General features: G+C 40.0%; 1 protein-coding gene across 1 annotated transcript; it reads right to left on the bottom strand.

Annotated features, from left to right (window-relative positions):
• Positions 1,291-2,977, bottom strand: LOC18781605 (phenolic glucoside malonyltransferase 2). The gene has a single exon (XM_020558877.1). The coding sequence runs from the start codon at positions 2,864-2,866 to the stop codon at positions 1,451-1,453; it is 1,416 nt and encodes a 471-aa protein (XP_020414466.1). The 5' UTR covers positions 2,867-2,977; the 3' UTR covers positions 1,291-1,450.

Raw genomic sequence — 21,266 nt, 5'->3', positions numbered from 1 at the left:
AACAACCCAATCACCCATAAAAATCATCCAGTCTATGAATACCCAAACACTCTGAATGCAATCCCTAAATCCCATTAACCCAATCAAGAACAAGTAGGTGGCAATGAAGATGAAAACATATCTTGATTCTGATTATATGTTTATTTACAGAGACCAATCATTGGCATTCACTGGAAAATCCTGGTGGATGTGGGATTGCAGACAGAGAGTCTTAGGAGGAAGGAGCTGGGGAAGATGTTGATCGCCTTCCTCCCTTTTTTTTTCCCCCCAGTTTTGTAGTTTTAACAATTTAATTATTTTAAACTTTAATTTTTTTTTATAAGTTAAACAGTGAATTATGTGCTTAACATGAGACATTTAGACGAAAAATTGGATGAAAACTAACAAGGACTAGATTGACTGAAAAAATAATTAAGAGTTCTAAGTTCGACAGTTGAAACAGTTCAAAGAGAATATTCGACAATTTATCCTAATTTTTTTATTTTAATTTACAACAAGCTAGTCTTTTTATAATTTTTTTCTTTTACAACAACCTTGTTAAAAAATTAAATAAATAAAATACATCAGTTTTTTTGTTGTTGAAAGAAAACGTCTTTTTTTCTTCTCTAGACCAATGAAACTCCAATCTCTTTGTTTTTATTGGTCATTGATAATGGCTATGTAAACATCACATGTGCAGCTTCCGCCTTTAGACAAGTTTGACTTTTTTAGTGCAAAAGAATCATCCTTAACTATCGATTAATAATGGTCTAAATTCTTTTATGTTTAAAAAATAGACGTTCTCTCTTTGAAAAGGAAAACATATATTTTATATATATATAAAAACTGACGTTTGGTCTTATTTAATTTTTTAACATACATTTTTTATATATAAAAAAAGACCAGCCATCTTTACCAGCCTTTGACCCCACGTGACGGTGCCAATTTCCCTTGCACTTTATCTGGCAATCAACAAAATATAAAGCTGGCAAAAGTAACTTCGTATGTGCGTGCATTATTGAGTCAAATAGTCAACAGAGAATATTTAAATCAAGATTGTTTAAATAGCAATACAGAGCGGTCACGCACGCCACATGCTACCAACTCCACCATTGAAAATGGTTCCCGTCCTCATCTGCTAAATAGTTTATTATTTATAGTTGGTGCTAATTGAATCTCGTTATCCAAAAGTTTTCATGGCACCCCATCTTTTTTCTCTCATCCTTTTGTTCCAGTTCCCCCTCCATTTCTTCAATACTAGAAACAATTATCTCTAGGCATGAGAATCACAACGTCTTTGGCTCAAAATAATAAACCTGAACAATACGTGCAACTCGGATTCGCTCAACAAAATGAGAGACAGTTGTTCAAATTATTGATCAACAAAATGAGAGAGAAAAAATGAACATTGATCAAATTATTCATCCCCCAAAAACAAAGCGAAAACATTACACCAATTTCATGCGTGGATTCAAAGGTCTTGAAGCCCTTTAGCAAACACAGAAGCAAAAGCTTGCATATGATGTTTTTCCAAAACCAAACCAACCTCAACATCTCCAGCAATACCATCCCTAGACTCTGCCAGGGACATTGCTCCTGTCACTTCGATCGAAACCACCTCCACCTTGCTTGGCCTTCCCCATCCAAAATCTGTATCATAAATCCCAAACCTTGGTGAACCAGCAACACCCATAAATCTCTCTTCACTGCTCACAGCAGTGTAAAGTTTTGGAACCCAAGTCTCTGCCCCATTCAAAATCCCATCACTGTCCGCGCTTTTTATAGCTTCACTGATTTCGTTGACCGCCACAGTCAACCCATCTTCTCCTAGAACCCCTTTTCTATCTGCAACTACTGCACGGCCCGCTATGCAGTTCCCAAAGTAGTTTGCAGGTAGGGGAGGGTCAAAACGAGACCTGCAGTCCAGACTGAAGGCCATCAAAACTGGCTTATCGCTCTGCTTTTCCTCTGCCTTGGCTAAGCAAACCCATGTATAAGCACATGTTACCGAAAATGTTGACAAATGAGGATGATGATCAGATTGTTTTTCATTCTTGATCATCTCTGCCATTTTGGTCGAAGCCCATTGCTTCATTGCTTCTATTTCCGGTCGTGTGATTACAAAGATGCCACGAACCGCGTCTGCTGGTGGAGATTTAAACTGGGTAACCATCAAGCTCCTGTTGTTGGGTCCGTCCAGATTCTGAAGCTGGTTCAAGAAGATTGGTTCGAGCCCGGCCGGGTCTTGGACCACCCTTCTGTCAAAAAATGGTTTCAGCTGATCTGGTAGAGCTGTACCAGATGGATCAACACCAAGATGTCTGCAAATGTGAGCCCATGATTTCACAAACATGGTTGAAGACTTGCCGTCTAGGATGGCATGGTGCATGGATGTTCCAATGGAGAAGCCGTTGCCGTTGGGGAAGACGGTGACTTGGAACGCCACGGCTGCGGCCTTTTCGTGAGATATTGGCAATTGGGATACGAGAGGATGGTACTCTTTGGCCTCAACAAAGTTGCTACGATTTGAAAGGTGATGGAAATCAGCATGAGACTCGGCAATGGTGAGCGAAACGGCGTCCCCTTGGACATAAGTGAGAACTGGTTTTGGGGAGTGTTGGGGCCAAGTGATGTTTCCTGCTAGAGGTCGGAAGTGTTGGAGGGCGATGGAGAGCGAGGCTTTGAGTTTTGAAACTAGTGTGGTGGTTTCAAAGGAGTTTGAGATTTGATAGAAGAAAAGGCGTTGGACGGGTGCAAATCTGAGCCAGAGTAAATCAAACAAGGTTAGAGGAAGGGCGTCAGGTGTGACTGAGTAATCTTCTGGTGAGCTTGGCTGTGGAGCAACCTTGCAAACCTCAATCACTCTGACTGAGTTTAGGTCTGCCATTGGGGATGGATCATGGAAGCGAAGTAATATAATGGTTTTTTAGATCTATGTCCAAAACAATTCTAAAATGATTAGCTATTATTGTGTTGAGTCCGCATGTTTTTTATTTTTATTAAAATTTAAATTTAATACATTATTTTATTATGATTGAATTTCTTAATATAAATTTTGAATTTTTTTCTTCATAATATTTATCTAATATATAGATAAAATACAATTTAATCACTGAAAAGTAAAGACCCACATATTATATCAATCGACATATAAACAAGCACTCACATAAAATTATGTACCTGACATACAAATAAATAGTGTTATTATTAGCAACGGAAAAAACTAAGTGATAAATAATGTTACTTATAAGTTAGGAACCTAAACTAAAAGACTGCATATAAGTTAGGAACATAAATTAGAAGACTACCTATAAGTTAGATACAAAAATAGACAAATGAAAATTGTATGTTACCTATAAAAAAAAATATTGTCGAAAATATGAAAAAACATATATATACATATGCAACAGGCAATAGAACTATATACTTATACTATAGGATTTCTACTATATATACCTACAAGAGTATGTAATATACCTCTAACACAGGGTGAACAAAAATAAAAATTGTTACCTATAACTCATGTACTAAACGATGTGTGTTGCAAACTGATCTGGATTTTCCTTGCATGCTTCAAATGATTTGATTTTTCGTTGCATGTTGAAGTAGTCAAGGATTTCTGTTTGCAAACTGATCCAGTTTTTCCTTGGATGCTTCAATTGGAAACCGTAGAAATGCGTAGGTACTTGTTTTAGAGGGAAATGTCATTTTGGATCATTATTGATCCTTCTAGCTGCAAGTAGATCAAGTTCTCTCCCTCAAGTTGAACCTTTTGTGTCTTACATTATAAATTTAGCAAATGAATGTCATCATCCATCACTACCTCTCTTTGATCTGCTGTTGTGTGTGATGTATATAAAGGTACTGAAAGTTCCACAATCAAATGCTTTGGTCGACAATGTATAATAGTTTGTAACAACGTGATTTTTGGGATATGTTTGCCATTTTTTTCTTTTTCTATTCAATGACAAACATTATAAATGACTAATTATAAATGACAAACGTGATTTTTGGGATATGTTTGCTTTTCTGAATGGTGTACTTAAGGAAGAAGTATATGTGGACCAACCAGATGGTTTTGTGATTAAGAACTCTGAAGACAAAGTGTACAAACTAAAGAAAGCTTTGTATGGTCTAAAACAGGCGCGAAAAGCATGGTATGAGGAAATAAACTCGTATCTTATTGACTGCGGTTATACAAGGAGCTCTAGTGAAGCAACTCTCTACTGCAAGACCAAGGAAAACTCTGGAACATTCATTGTATCGATTTATGTTGATGATATAGTGTATACATGAAGCAGTGAAGAATTGATTGCAGAGTTTAAGTCTAAGATGATGAGAAGGTATGAAATGACTGACTGAGGTCTTTTGTACCATTTCCTTGGTATAGCTGTGATTCAAACTGAAAAGAGTATTTTCATAAGTCAAAAGAAATATGCTTTGACACTGTTAAGCAAGTTTGGCTTAAAGCAATGCAAGTCTATTAGCATTCCCTTGGTGGCAAGTGAAAAACTATGCAAAGATGATGGCAGTGAACCTACTGATGAGAATGAATACAAGCAGATTATGGGGAGCTTGCTGTACCTAACAGCCACAAGGCCAAATATAATGTTTGTAGCTAGCTTACTAGTTAGATTTATGCATTGTCCTACCAAGAAGCATTATGGAACAGCTAAGAGGGTATTGAGGTACATACAAGGAACTATTGATTATGTCATTGAATATCAGAAGGGAAAAGAGGCTGTGTTAATTGGATATTGTGATAGTGACTGGAGTGGGAGTCAAGATGACATGAAGAGGACTTCTAGATATGCTTTCTCATTTGGAAGTGAAGTGTTCTCTTGGGCATCTGTCAAGCAACACAGTGTTGCTCTCTCCACGACTGAAGCTGAATATGTTAGTGCAAGTGAAGCTCCTACTCAAGCTATATGGTTGAGGTTTGTGCTTGAAGACTTTGGAGAATTGCAGACAAAAGCAACTCCATTAATGGTAGATAATATCTCTGCCATTGCAATGGCAAGGAATCCAATTTTTCATCAAAAGACTAAACATATCAATCACAGATACCACTTCATTCGTGAAGCTTTGCAAGAAGGAGTTGTAGACTTGAGATACTACAAATCTGAGAAGCAGGTAGCTGATATATTCACAAAGGCACTACCAAAGGATCGATTCAACCATTTGAGAGGATTGCTAGGAGTTAAACCAGTTCACAATTTAGAAGGGAATGTTGAAATGTAAATTCTTTACTGGTTTACTCTCTAGCTAGACAAGTGTAAGGCTTAGATTAGATCTCATGGTGTATGACTCATGTCTTAGATTTAGGCCAAGTGTCAAGCTTATATTGCTGGCACATTTTGTATGGCTGAGATAACATTCTCTGCCTTGTAAAAGAGAATGTGTTTGTTAGAATGAATCAGCGTGCATAGCTATGTTTTGTGCAGGTTAACAAACTCTCTCTCTCCCCCCCCCCCCCCCCCTCTCAAGTTTTCTTTTCAACTCTTTAACCTTTCTTTTCCCCCCTATTTTCCTCTTCTTCCCAAAATCATAACCTGATATAAAAATCTCAACAAAGACCGTGATCTACAATGCCATAAATGCAGCTTGTTCATGAGATGGTTCCAACTAGGATACAAGAGGATGGTACTCCGTGGCTTCTGTTGAAGGAAAATGTGATCCTCCTAATATAATTTCACCACCACTAATTAAATAACGGGGTTTTATTATTTTAGGTTCGACCCATTCGAGACGCAAGTCTCTTAATTACAATCCCTTGCTTCAAGGGAACACCCTTTGATTCCATCATAAAGAAACAGAACGTTTGTGTTTGATTTTGCAACTGCTCCTAAGTCCAACCTCAGGATGCCTACGTATCCCTTGCGGGAATCAAGCCACTTGTAGTTTAAAGAATCGCAATGAATAAATGACTCATTGCGAGGGAAATTTGATTTGAATTGTATTGAGAAGTGTTTGAGTGAATTTAGCTGCATAAACCAGGGATTCGATATGGGATTGCATTTGGGATGGTTGCATCTAGATTGAATCTCCAGACTGCCTACGTACCCTTTCAAAAGGATCAAACCAACGTAGTTCGGAATTTGAAAATTAACGGGTAAGTGTGGCCCACTAATTGAGAATTTCTGTCTGAGAGACTTGGATTTAATCTCATTAGAGTTTTCATGGGTAGATGACCCATGGAAAATTGGATGGTTTTGTACCACTTTCGTTGTTGTCAATGTCCAAGAAAAATAATGAGTAATTTTAATTATCCCATTAATTTTTCCTAAACATTGACAATTGCGTTTGGGGGTTTTCATAGGTAGATGACCTATGAGAAAAATTGGAAATTAATGGATAAGTGTGGCCCACTAATTAAGAATTTGTATTTGAGAGATTTAGAATTAATCTCAATGAAATTTGCATGGGTAGATGACCCATGGGAAATATTGGAAATTAATGGGTAAGTGTAGCCCACTAATTGAGAACTTGAATTTGAGAGATTTGAATTTAATCTCATTGAAATTTGCATGGGTAGATGACCCATGAAAAATTGAATGGTTTTGTACCACTTTTCTGGTTGTCAATGTCCAAGAAAAATAATGAGTAATTTTGATTATCCCATTAATTTTCCCAAAAAAAATTGACAATTGCACTTGGGAAAGTGTTTTGGCGAAATCTGGTTAAGATGAACCAGAGATTTATACTTGATTGCGGTTGCGTCTATTGGGATGTTAGACTGCCTACGTACCCTTGACGGGATCAAACCGACGTAGTTCCAAATTTAGAAATTAACGGGTAAGTGTGGCCCACTAATTGAGAATTTGTGTCTTTGGGACAATTTGGAGATTTTCATAGGTAGATGACCTATGGGAAAAATTGGAAATTAACGGGTAAGTGTAGCCCACTAATTAAGAATTTGTGTTTGAGATATTTGAATTTAATCTCATTTGGAATTTGCATGGGTAGATGACCCATGAAAAATTGGATGGTTTTGTACCACTTTCGTTGTTGTCCATGTCCAAGAAAAATAATGAGTAATTTTAATTATCCCATTAATTCTCTACAATTGACATTTGCATTTGTATCCATGCATGATTTGGAGGATTTGAGATTAATGGGCTTTTTTGATCAACAAGACCCATTAATCCATATTGATGCTCCTTTAAAATCTTTTGGGAGTTGAGCTTAATGCTCCGCGCATGACCAATAATTTATTTGGACTGGAGTCACCGTCACAGCATGGTTGAGTCACTTGGCACTCTTTTCTGAATAGCTTCTTTGCCACAATGGTTGATTCCCACATTTCTTAGTGTGGCTTTTGAAGTGGTTTTGTACCCCTTGACATCTGGTGTGGTTTTGTACTACTTGAGTCTTCACTTGACGATTTGAGAATTAATGGGCATTTTTGGAATTTAAGCCCATAATCCATCATTTACGGACCTCAGGAATTGGAGACTCAAAAGAAATCTCAAACAAAGTGGCTGACGCCATTTGACTTTTCTTCCCTTATTTCGGTGCGAGTCTTCCTCTTCGTTTATTTGTTGTTGCCATGTGCAGCACCAAGCCAATCCCTCTTTCGTCTTTCTTTGGTTTTGACTTGTTTTTTTTTCCTTTGTTTTTGGTTTGCTGCACAACACCAAGCTGCCAACAAAACGTGGCTATCCTTTTTTTTTCATTTTGTTTGTTTGTTGTTGCTATGTGCAACAACACCAAGCTGCCAAAACGTGGCTGTCTTCAACAACTTTTTTTTTTTTAGTTCATCGTGTCTGTATGCACAAATGCTGTTTCGTTTCTCCTTTTTTTTTTTTGCTGTAACAAACCTTCGTCGCTATACAAAATGTAAAGCCTCTCCTCCAAGCTTTTTGTTTGCTGACTTCCCATTTCCAAATGGGTCTGAAGCCAATGGTTCTGTTTAACTCAGGATTCCATGGCTGTGCTCCTTCTTTTGTTTTGACAGAGAGGGAGAAAATTGATGAGATTCTCCAAAGGCAGAGGTAGAATCCATTTTTATTTGCTGTGAAATTAAGTTTCCCCCATGGTTTTGTTTGTGGGTTTTGTACCCAGATTGGATCGGTCACAGAGTGTTTGATTGAGGGTTACACACCCATGATGGATTTTGTATCCAAGATTTGTTTTGTGGGTTTGGATGCTCAAGGCATCTGTGAGAGAAATCTCACGGTCCTGCTGCATTTAAGAACAACGAACGAAGAACTTCGTGTTTGTTATTCTCGGTAGAAATCTATCAGCAAATTCATTTGCTCTTGTATGCTCTCCTCCCCTTCCCAGCGGCTGTTCTTCCCCTGCCTTTGTGGCCTTCCAGTCTCTTTTTCAGCCTCCTGTTTTTGTGGCCTTGCACCACCGTTTTTTTATCCTTGTGCAGCCTGCCGGCTGCCCCCCTTTGTTCCTAGGCGTCATGCCTCTTATAGAGGCTATATTATGACGAGTTTGAATTCAAGCTGATGACCACTTCTCAACCGAGATACTTATTTCTTGGTGTTTCAAAACCACTGAAATACATCTATTTTATTTTTATATGTTTTTCCTGATAAGATTGCAGGGACAAAACAAATTCAATTCTAACCCAAGTCAAATTCTTGGTTAATTGCTTTTGTGAAAATTTTCCGTTCAACAGATGCCTTCTCAAGCGTTGTGCATGAAATGACTTTTTATGTGCAACGCTTGATAGCTTTCCCTTTGAACTGCGCATCCCCTGACTTTTCTTGTATTAATTATTATTATTATTATTATTATTATTATTTTGTTGCTCTAACTTTTGCTTGGACCGCCCTTTTGGGTTTTTAGTCCAACGAGCTTTTTTTCTCACCATCAGGCATAAAACTTCTTGACGAATTTCCCATTCACACAAGAGTATACGCACTTGCCTTCGGCGTTTGACAACTCATAGGCACCCCTGGAGAAAACCTTAGTAATGACGTAGGGCCCCTCCCACTTGGGTTCAAACTTACCGTGCATTTTCCTGGTAATGACAAATGGTCTTCGGACAGTTAAAACCAAATCTCCAATTGAGAAAGATCTGAACTTAACTTTTCTATTGAATGCCCCTGCAACCTGGGCTTGATATATTTCGAGCTTTTGTTGAGCTGCCAGTCTTTTCTCATCGAGGGCTTCCAGCTCTGCCAGTCTCACATATGCGTTTTCGTCGGGGTTTGTCAGCTGTAGAGCTACCCTTAACGATGGCAATTGGACTTCTAACGGTAGAATAGCCTCAGAGCCAAACACCAAATTGTAGGGTGTACATCCTGTTGAATTGCGTATGGTCGTCCTATAAGCCCATAATGCTTCAGGGAGGCGCTCATGCCAGTCTCTTTTATTTCCTGAGACCGTCTTCTTTAGGATGTTGCACAGTACCTTATTGAAAGCTTCAGCTTGACCGTTTGACGACGGATTGTAACTCGCGGAAAACGAGTGTTGAAATCTATACTTCTCGCACAACTTGGTCATGGACTTGCACTTGAAATATAATGCATTGTCGGATATTATCTTCGATGGAACCCCATAACGGTAGATGATATGATTCCTTATGAAGTTTGTAACATCTTCTGCTCGTACCTCCTTTAAAGGAATCGCTTCAGCCCATTTAGAGAAGTAATCGGTCGCGGCCAAGATGTACTGATGTTGACGTGATGACTTAGGCTTTATCATGCCAATAACATCTAATCCCCAAGCTTCAAATGGCCAAGACAAAGTAGTCGGATGTAATTGTTGGGGTGGCTGGTGAATAAAGTCTCCATGTAACTGGCAATCTTTGCATGTGGTTGCAAATTTCATTAAGTCTTGGACCATTGTTGGCCAGTAATAACCCAATCTCTTCAGTTGGTTTGGGAGTTTTGGACCAGCTTGATGAGCACCGCGAGTGCCAGCATGAGTATCATGAAGGGCCCTAGTTGAGTCTTGTTTCGACAGACACCTTAACAACATACCATCAAATGATCTTTTGTACAAGGTGTCATTTAGGTACAGAAATCGAGTGACTCTGCGTCGGACTTCAGCCTTTTTCCTTGAGTCATTTGGCAACTTGCCTTGTCGGAGATACTCGATTATGGGATGGCGCCAATCAAGATCATCTGGTTCCCCCTCACATTCGGAAGCCGTAATGACGTTTGAATCAACAACTTCTTCAATTCTCTCTATAGCTGGGAGTAGTAAGTAACGTTCCCCAACAGTGATTTGGATATCCCTTTCGTCAGGTAGTGTTAACGATGCAGCCAAATTAGCTAGTGCATCAGCTTTATCATTTTCCGACCTCGGGATGTGGCTAACATGGATGTCTTGAAACTGTGACATGAGATACTTTGCCCTTTCATAGTATGGGACGAGAGTAGTATTTCTGACTGCGTATTAGCCATTCAACTGTCTAACGACTAACTGTGAATCACCATATGCTTGCAAATAATCAATATGCATCTCGAGAGCAATTTCAAGGCCAATGATGAGTGCCTCGTATTCTGCCACATTATTGGAACATAAAGCTAGTAAAGAGAATGAGTATGAGATTAAGCCCCTAGACGGCGTGATGAATACTACTCCTGCCCCAGCTCCTTTTCCTCTTGCTGCCCCATCAAAATATAACTGCCATATAAGTGCTTCTGTCGTGAACACCTCTTCGTCAAGCAAATCATTAGATAACTCCATGTTGTCGGGAGTAGGATGAGCAGCCAAGAAATCAGCAAGAGCCTGCCCTTTGATTGCCCTTTGTGGCACAAACTTTATTTCGAACTCGAAGAGAAGGAGAGACCACTTGGCTATTCGCCCAGAGAGCACAGGCTTGGACATTAAATATCGGAGTGGATCTACCTTGGAAATCAAAATGACTCTATGAGAGAGAATGTAGTGTCGTAGTTTCTGTACAGCGAACACCAAAGCGAGGCAGACCTTTTCGATCGGGGTATAATTTTTTTCTGCCCCTACGAGAGTTCTACTCAAGTAATATAATGCATTTTCCTTTCCATCCTCGTTGTGTTGGGCGAGCAATGCACCTAATGAGCGTTCTAATGCCGCAATGTATAGGATTAGAGGTTTCCCTTTGATTGGCGCCATTAGAACTGGCGGATTTAACAGGTATCGTTTAATGCTTTCCAAAGCATTTTGGCATGCTTGATCCCATATAAACGGAACATCCTTCTTCATTAGCTTTGAGAATGGTTGACACCTTCCAGAGAGATTTGAGATGAATCGTCGTATGTAAGCTAGTCTTCCTTGCAGCCCTCGCAGCTCCCTTAAATTTCGAGGGGGAGGCATTTCACGGATTGCCTTGATTTTTGAAGGATCAATTTCAATTCCACGATGTCGGACGATAAAGCCAAGGAAGCTACCAGAAGTTACCCTAAATGCACACTTTAAGGGGTTCATTTTCAACTGGTGCTTTCGAAGTCTATCAAAAACTCGTTTTAAGTCCCTCAAATGATGTTCTCTTTTTCTGGTTTTGACAACCAACTCATCAACGTAGCATTCAATGGTATTGTGAAGCATGTCATTGAAAATTACCGTCATGGCTCTTTGGTAAGTCGCCCCTGCATTTTTCAACCCAAAAGGCATCACAGTGTAGCAATATATTCCTTTTGGAGTGCGGAAGGCAATTTTCTCTTGATCCTCTGGAGCCATTTTTATTTGGTTGTAACCCGAGAATCCATCCATAAATGATAGAGCACCGAAACCGGTTGTTGCGTCTACCAATAATTCTGTAATTGGGAGTGGAAACTCATCTTTTGGGCATGCATCATTGACGTCTCTATAGTCCACACATATACGTAGTGCCCCAGTTTTTTTGAGGACCGGGACGATATTGGACAACCAGGTGGGATATTGGACCTCTCTGATAAAACCCGCGGCAATAAGCTTGTCAATCTCGATTTCTATTTGGATTGTTAGCTCTGGCCGAAAACGGCGTGGCGCTTGCTTCACCCATCGAGCCTCATCAGGTATCCCAAGTTTGTGAACTGCAACGTTTGGGTCTAAACCTGGCATGTCTTGATAACCCCATGCAAATACATCTCGGTACTCTTGCAACAGTTGTGTGTATTCTTCTAACTCTTGCGGTGTTAACAAAGCACTGACAAAGATAGGCTTTGGGTTGTCAACTGTACCGAGATTAATTTCTTGCAGATCATCAATTGTGGCTTGACCTCCCTCCTCCATTTGTGGTGGAGCTGGTTGGACTATGTCGATGAATTCCTCAATATCTTGAGGACTATCATCTTGGTCCACTGTTTCTTTGCAAGAGGTGCAATTGACCTGGACAAGGTCATCCTTTATTTTCACCCTTTTGATCATTTCGATCACCGCTTTCTCTTGACTCTTAACTTTCCATTTCCTTTTATTATGGACCTTCCCTTGTTGAGAACTGGAAGGGTTCTCCAGGCGTTGAAAGACTGAGATGCGGGGTGGTTGTCTGCCCCCTAGGCGTTTGAACACGGAGATGCGAATCGGCTTTATATTCACCTCATCTTCTCTAAACATAGCTTGTTCCATATTAGTGAGTATCTCAGGCTCGGCGGCTTCTAGATGTGGCCTTCGAAGAGACACTTTGAGTCCACCACTCTCATTTTGAACTGTGAGGACAGCATTGCTTTTCTTTGCTTTTCGGCCTTTAAGTTCTATCTTTAATAGAGCAGATGTTGTTTCTGACAATGATGCCTTTTTGTGAAAAACTACACGTTTACTTGGGCCATCGTTTTTGCCAAAAGTAGTCGAAATGACCAAACTGCCCCCTGGGATAGATTGATTAATCTTACGAAGAGGATGAGTGTAACTTGCTGTCATCAGTGACTCCATTGTTTGTTTCAATGAGCTTGTTTCCTTTTCACTAGGCTCCTTTTTTGAAGTCTTGACAATTATCTTTGGCTTGGGAGCCTTTGCAGTCGGGACTTCTCCCACTTTTGAGGATGACGCACCACGAGGTTTTAGCTTCACTTGGATTACTTTTGAAGGTTTGGATACTTCATCATTTTGGGCTTTTCCTGTTTCAACAGTCGCTCTTTTCTCCTTATCAACCTTTGATGGCTGTGTAAATGAGAGACCAAGTGGGCTGTAAAACTTCGCATCAGAGTAATTTACCTCTTCACCTTTGAACGGGTCCATGTCAGCTGAAACACTCTTGACTTCCCCATCCACCAAGTATTTAAAGCACTGGTGAAGTGTAGAAGGGACTACGCCATATGTATGGAGCCATGGACGTCCTAACAGGACGTTGTATGAAGTATCAGCCTCGATCACATGGAATAGGGCGTCTGAATATAAGTCTCCTATTTCCATTTGCAATGCGATAGAGCCCATGGCCTTTTGCCCAAGTTGATTGAACCCTTGAATAGTCAGCATAGAGGGAGACAACTGTCGGGCACTCATCCCTATAGCATGGAGCGTCTTTAATGGGATAATATTCACGGCCGAACCACAATCTAACAAGATTCGATTAATGGTTGTGCCTCCAACTTCGCCAGTGACATACAGAGGTCGATTATGGAATTTGGACCCAAGTAAAAAGTCATCTTCACCAAAGGTAATTGCTGCCAGACATGATGCACAAAACTTCGAGGTTTCAGTTGTGTGGACCTCTGCTGATTTGAAACATGACTTATACAAATCTGGGTTCATTAAAGCCATTACAAGTGCCTCCCTAAGTTCCCTCGACATTTGTAAAGCGTCATAGACACTTAGAGGAGCGGGAATGCGCTTAAGATGAGCTAGAATATCGTACTTAACTTTATGTGATTGTGATGGCTCCTTTGCTTTACTAGTATCGGGCTTAGAATCCTTTGCTTTTGGAGAGGAAGGTGGAACTTCCCCTGCAACAGTTTTTTCTGACAAGAAGACCTTAATCTCTTTTGCCTTTGGCTTCTTCTCGGTTTTAGAGGGATCAGCTTCCTCATTTTGTTGTGCTTTATCAGCAGATGGGATGCTTCGACCGGAGCGGAGATTAATCTCATCAACTTCTGTGTCGACCTCATATTCCTCCAAAGAAACCATGTTGCATTGAATGACTTCTTCCTCAACTTCAGATTCACTCGAGAAAAACTCAACTGGCAAAAACTCAGTGAGTGTGACAGGGACCCTTGCGGGTTGCTCATATTCATCTTCTTGGGTGATTTGAACTTTCTTTTGCACTCTCTTCTTCCTCCTCTTACTTTTCAAGGGTGGCATGCCTCGAATCTTGACAGCCGGACGAGTCGTAAATCTATGATTGGGTGGGAGATATTTAGCCATGTGCTTGGCCCTTTTAACAAATGTCGTCCACCCCTCAGCAAATTCGTCGGTTGAAGAATCTTCCCATATTTCTAGACTGGGTGCAGCCATGAGCTCATGAAGAGTAGGGATTTGAAGATCATTAGACCATGGTGCCTTCGGACAAGCATGTACGATTGTACCCCGATTGTCGGTATTAATACTTGCAATTTTCGCTCCATCTAGTAATGCAGTGATGGGTGTGAGCTTTTTTTCTATCATATTTGCCGTAGCTGAATGATGTCGGGAAGAGGAGTCTATCTCCAAGCCGCCCTTGTTGAGGAGCTCTTGGATTTTGTCCTTCAGGATATAACAATCCTTGAGCGTATGACTGACAAGGCGATGATATCGACAATACCTAGGGTCATTTGTCTTGTTGGCCTCAGCAGGACGTTTTGATTCTGGGAGAGCAATAGCATTGGAGGCCAGAAGTTGGTCAAAGATTTCTTCTACATCATCATCATCAAAAGAATATTTGACCTCTTTGCGTTCTTTAAGAGTGAGCCTTTTAGGTGGGTCCTTGTTTTGGCCTTTGTCATTTTTCTTTTCAGTTTTGACGAAAGTGGCCAACGACTCTCCTTTTATGGACTTCTTGTCATTTTTCTTTTCCCCAAATTGAATTTTTTGGGACGCGGACTTTTGGCGAGCAATTTATCTTTCAACATTGCTCGCCTTTGACACCAAAGCGTCAAATGATTGGGGTTCAGCAGTGGCGACAAAAGTCGCAATGTCTGGCATGAGGTTATTGTAGCACATTTGCACTGCTGATTGCTCAGTAATTTTCTCCGGGCATTGAAGATTGAGACTCCTCCATCTCATTATAAAGTCATTAGCACTTTCCCCTGGCTTTTGGGTAGTTTGAGCTAGGTCCATGATCGAGACCTTCTTTTTAGAACTGACAAATTGTGCCAAAAATGCTTTTGCATGTCGTCCCACGTCAAGATAGAGCCTGGCGGTAGCTGTGTATACCAAGTGAAAGCTGATCCTTTTAGGGATTGGACAAATTGACGCACCAGGAGAGCGTCTGACTGAGATGTCTCGCCACATGCTGAGTAAAAATGTGCCAGATGTTCATGGGGTGAGCTATTTATGCCATCAAATTTATCAAATATGGGCCGTTGATAACCCTTCGGGAATGGTATGGCGTCATAGTGAGAAGGGAAGGGTTTTCGATACCCTTGAACAGGAGGTGCTATGGACAATTGGAACTCACGAATCCCCTCAGCAATTAATGCCTTTATGTCGTTTGAGGAAATTGTGCTTGTAGAGCTCTCTGCTTTTTCCTCTTTTGTTTGTTGTTCATGGGTCATCGATTCATTTGTTTTGCCCCTGTCTTGCTCTCTTATGACGGCTTTCCCTTTTAACTTAGCTGATAGTAACGCTATTTTCGCGTCTTTCTCTGCTAACTTCTGCTGCATTTCCCTTCGCAAGTCTTGCATCATCTCTTGGATTAAGGGCAACTGGTCCTCAGTATTAGAAGTACCAGTCATCATGACTTGCATGCTTTCCACCTCGTCATGAAGTTTGACCCCTTGGGATACTACACAATCATTCTCTTGATTTTGAGATACGGGATCATCATAAAGAGGATTCCATTGCAAATAATCGTCCCAACGGGTTGAGTTTGGAGCGGATAACTCGGGAATAGTCATCCCCATCATGTCTCGGGATTTGGAACGAGTCAATGGACCCATGTAGGACCTTGACAGCTCTTGAGATTTCGGGACTGCCCCTCGTGATACGGGATTTTGATCCCTTGAAGCATCAGTTGTCGTCACCTTTTGCACATGCCTTCTTTGTGGATGAGGTATGTTCACCACCTTCTTCTCCATGATGATGGCTTTGTTTTTACCCTTAGAGGAGCACGGGTAAACCTCTTCTGATGCGGATTCCACAGCATGGGTTTTTGGACTTGACGGAGGTTCGGCCCCTTGGACCTCAGCGTTCTCCACAGAGTCGTCCTTTTGACCTTCCTCACTAGTTTCATTGGTGGAAGTCATCAGAACAGAATCTGTAGGATATAGGTCGACCGGGATTGATCCAATCATGATTTGGACCAATTGGGTAGGATTTGTCCTCTTGGAAGTCGGCACAGCCAGGGTGCTCGAGGTGTTCTTGCCTTCAGTCACAAATGGGCTTGTCCCCGAAAGCTCGGCCAAAACTGCCTCAATAGACTCCCTCTTTGCTTCTTTCTTTCTTAAAGCACGCGCAGCCCTCTTTCTTGCATTTCGGAGAGCGTTCTTGGAAGGTGCTTTCTTCAATTGGGTCTTGACAACCTTAGGAGTGACCTGAGGCTTGACCCTCTGAATGGGCTTTGGAACGGCGCACTTGATGAGGCCCTCACCAACAATGAAAGTCTTTTTGAACCCCACTCGTTTGGTGCACGCATTCCAGGTAGCTTCGATCTTGTGGAAGAAAATTGTAACTTGTGGTGCCATCGAATATGGTTTTGTTAACCTGAGGCATACACAAAAATAAAAACATTAGTCACTTTATGATTGGAGATGAAAAGGTAAATGGATCCCACCGGGCGTGCCAAAAATTATGTTGAAGGAAAATGTGATCCTCCTAATATAATTTCACCACCACTAATTAAATAACGGGGTTTTATTATTTTAGGTTCGACCCATTCGAGACGCAAGTCTCTTAATTACAATCCCTTGCTTCAAGGGAACACCCTTTGATTCCATCATAAAGAAACAGAACGTTTGTGTTTGATTTTGCAACTGCTCCTAAGTCCAACCTCAGGATGCCTACGTATCCCTTGCGGGAATCAAGCCACTTGTAGTTTAAAGAATCGCAATGAATAAATGACTCATTGCGAGGGAAATTTGATTTGAATTGTATTGAGAAGTGTTTGAGTGAATTTAGCTGCATAAACCAGGGATTCGATATGGGATTGCATTTGGGATGGTTGCATCTAGATTGAATCTCCAGACTGCCTACGTACCCTTTCAAAAGGATCAAACCAACGTAGTTCGGAATTTGAAAATTAACGGGTAAGTGTGGCCCACTAATTGAGAATTTCTGTCTGAGAGACTTGGATTTAATCTCATTAGAGTTTTCATGGGTAGATGACCCATGGAAAATTGGATGGTTTTGTACCACTTTCGTTGTTGTCAATGTCCAAGAAAAATAATGAGTAATTTTAATTATCCCATTAATTTTTCCTAAACATTGACAATTGCGTTTGGGGGTTTTCATAGGTAGATGACCTATGAGAAAAATTGGAAATTAATGGATAAGTGTGGCCCACTAATTAAGAATTTGTATTTGAGAGATTTAGAATTAATCTCAATGAAATTTGCATGGGTAGATGACCCATGGGAAATATTGGAAATTAATGGGTAAGTGTAGCCCACTAATTGAGAACTTGAATTTGAGAGATTTGAATTTAATCTCATTGAAATTTGCATGGGTAGATGACCCATGAAAAATTGAATGGTTTTGTACCACTTTTCTGGTTGTCAATGTCCAAGAAAAATAATGAGTAATTTTGATTATCCCATTAATTTTCCCAAAAAAAATTGACAATTGCACTTGGGAAAGTGTTTTGGCGAAATCTGGTTAAGATGAACCAGAGATTTATACTTGATTGCGGTTGCGTCTATTGGGATGTTAGACTGCCTACGTACCCTTGACGGGATCAAACCGACGTAGTTCCAAATTTAGAAATTAACGGGTAAGTGTGGCCCACTAATTGAGAATTTGTGTCTTTGGGACAATTTGGAGATTTTCATAGGTAGATGACCTATGGGAAAAATTGGAAATTAACGGGTAAGTGTAGCCCACTAATTAAGAATTTGTGTTTGAGATATTTGAATTTAATCTCATTTGGAATTTGCATGGGTAGATGACCCATGAAAAATTGGATGGTTTTGTACCACTTTCGTTGTTGTCCATGTCCAAGAAAAATAATGAGTAATTTTAATTATCCCATTAATTCTCTACAATTGACATTTGCATTTGTATCCATGCATGATTTGGAGGATTTGAGATTAATGGGCTTTTTTGATCAACAAGACCCATTAATCCATATTGATGCTCCTTTAAAATCTTTTGGGAGTTGAGCTTAATGCTCCGCGCATGACCAATAATTTATTTGGACTGGAGTCACCGTCACAGCATGGTTGAGTCACTTGGCACTCTTTTCTGAATAGCTTCTTTGCCACAATGGTTGATTCCCACATTTCTTAGTGTGGCTTTTGAAGTGGTTTTGTACCCCTTGACATCTGGTGTGGTTTTGTACTACTTGAGTCTTCACTTGACGATTTGAGAATTAATGGGCATTTTTGGAATTTAAGCCCATAATCCATCATTTACGGACCTCAGGAATTGGAGACTCAAAAGAAATCTCAAACAAAGTGGCTGACGCCATTTGACTTTTCTTCCCTTATTTCGGTGCGAGTCTTCCTCTTCGTTTATTTGTTGTTGCCATGTGCAGCACCAAGCCAATCCCTCTTTCGTCTTTCTTTGGTTTTGACTTGTTTTTTTTTCCTTTGTTTTTGGTTTGCTGCACAACACCAAGCTGCCAACAAAACGTGGCTATCCTTTTTTTTCATTTTGTTTGTTTGTTGTTGCTATGTGCAACAACACCAAGCTGCCAAAACGTGGCTGTCTTCAACAACTTTTTTTTTTTTAGTTCATCGTGTCTGTATGCACAAATGCTGTTTCGTTTCTCCTTTTTTTTTTGCTGTAACAAACCTTCGTCGCTATACAAAATGTAAAGCCTCTCCTCCAAGCTTTTTGTTTGTTGACTTCCCATTTCCAAATGGGTCTGAAGCCAATGGTTCTGTTTAACTCAGGATTCCATGGCTGTGCTCCTTCTTTTGTTTTGACAGAGAGGGAGAAAATTGATGAGATTCTCCAAAGACAGAGGTAGAATCCATTTTTATTTGCTGTGAAATTAAGTTTCCCCCATGGTTTTGTTTGTGGGTTTTGTACCCAGATTGGATCGGTCACAGAGTGTTTGATTGAGGGTTACACACCCATGATGGATTTTGTATCCAAGATTTGTTTTGTGGGTTTGGATGCTCAAGGCATTTGTGAGAGAAATCTCACGGTCCTGCTGCATTTAAGAACAACGAACGAAGAACTTCGTGTTTGTTATTCTCGGTAGAAATCTATCAGCAAATTCATTTGCTCTTGTATGCTCTCCTCCCCTTCCCAGCGGCTGTTCTTCCCCTGCCTTTGTGGCCTTCCAGTCTCTTTTTCAGCCTCCTGTTTTTGTGGCCTTGCACCACCGTTTTTTATCCTTGTGCAGCCTGCCGGCTGCCCCCCTTTGTTCCTAGGCGTCATGCCTCTTATAGAGGCTATATTATGACGAGTTTGAATTCAAGCTGATGACCACTTCTCAACCGAGATACTTATCTCTTGGTGTTTCAAAACCACTGAAATACATCTATTTTATTTTTATATGTTTTTCCTGATAAGATTGCAGGAACAAAACAAATTCAATTCTAACCCAAGTCAAATTCTTGGTTAATTGCTTTTGTGAAAATTTTCCGTTCAACAGCTTCAATAAAGCCATCACCTGAAATCTGGTAGAAGTCAACACTAGACTCTGCTATTGTGAGCGAAAAGGTGTCGCCTTGGACATAACTAAGAACGGGTTTTAGGAGTTTTGAGGCCAAGTGAGGTGTCCTGCTAGAGGTAGATAGTGTTGGAGGGTGTTAAAGAGTGAGGTTTTGAGTTTTGGGGCCAGTATAGTATCAAAGAAGAGTTGTATTGCAGAGGAAGTAGGCATTTCGTGGAAATAAAGGCACTAGACCGGCGCAAACCTTAACCAACAGATGTTGAAGAAGGTAAGAGGAAAGGAACTTGGGGATGCAAATGACCTAGGTGAGGGTGGAGGAGGAAGAGCCACCTTGCAAACTTCAACTACTTTAACTGAGCTTGTTGGGTCTACCATTGCCAAATAGAAATGGAAGTTAGAAGCTTGAGAACATTATATATTTAGAATTGGGAAATGCTAGCAACCTTCTCTCTAATCTTATCTTTTGGACATTTTCCTTTTTTAGCATGACATATGTCACTTACTTACCCTTAAAACAATATCATTAATAAACCAAACAATTTAGTTTTTATTTTCCAAATTTACCCTTATTAAATGTATTAATAAAATAATAATATATTTAATTACACATAATACATTAAGTCTCTGTATACCTCCTTCCCCATCAACTCCCTCTCACTTTAATCATCAACCGCCTTCTTCCCACCCCACCCTAAACCAAACCATCCTCTTACCACCTTAGCCACACACACCCACTGCACCTCTTCCCTTCTCCAACCTGTCTCATCCCAAACCTACCCATCCACGACGCAGTGGAGGTGCAGCCCCATTTTGGTTCTCTATTACTACTGAAATCAATTCCAATATTTATCGAAGGAATGTATCAGCAAATATTTTTACAATTGAAATCCAATTTTACTGTTCCAAATAATCTTTGGAATTTGGATGAAAAAATAGTCCTTTTGCCTCTCCACACTCACCTAGTAACAGTTGATTTACTTGGTGCAATTTGTTTTTATGATATGAAATTTAGGATTTGGATTTGTTCTTTTCTTCATTATATGGTAGCTTTGGCCGCATGAGATGGGTGTCTCTGTTTTTTTTCTTTTCCGACAATAGTTTTGGGGTGGTGGGGTGGGGGTTTAAAGTGGAAGAGGAAGACGAAGAGAGAAATACTTAGGTTTTTTTAAATAATTTTAAATAATTAATTAATTGGTTTTTAATTATGGAAAAAGGCCATGGCATTACCCTTTTTTTATTTAATTTTTTTAAAAGGTGATAAGAAAGCTGTAAACAAAAATTTGGATTAATTGAAAGAAACATGGAAGCCAAATAAGGGAAAACAAAATATATATTTAATAAGGGTAAACTAGAAAAACAAAATCTATGCATTCATTACATTGTTTTAAGTGTAAGGAATGTAACACATGTCATGTAAAAAAATGAGAAGGTCCAAAAGAAAAGATTGGAGAGAAGGTTGCTAGCATTCCCCTTTAAATTAGATTACTTTTTGTTTTTTTTTTGGGATGAAGAT

The sequence above is a fragment of the Prunus persica genome, chromosome G3 (genome assembly GCF_000346465.2).
Source record: "Prunus persica cultivar Lovell chromosome G3, Prunus_persica_NCBIv2, whole genome shotgun sequence".
In the NCBI taxonomy this organism is placed as follows: domain Eukaryota; kingdom Viridiplantae; phylum Streptophyta; class Magnoliopsida; order Rosales; family Rosaceae; genus Prunus; species Prunus persica.
This window is presented reverse-complemented; position numbering and strand designations above follow the sequence as displayed.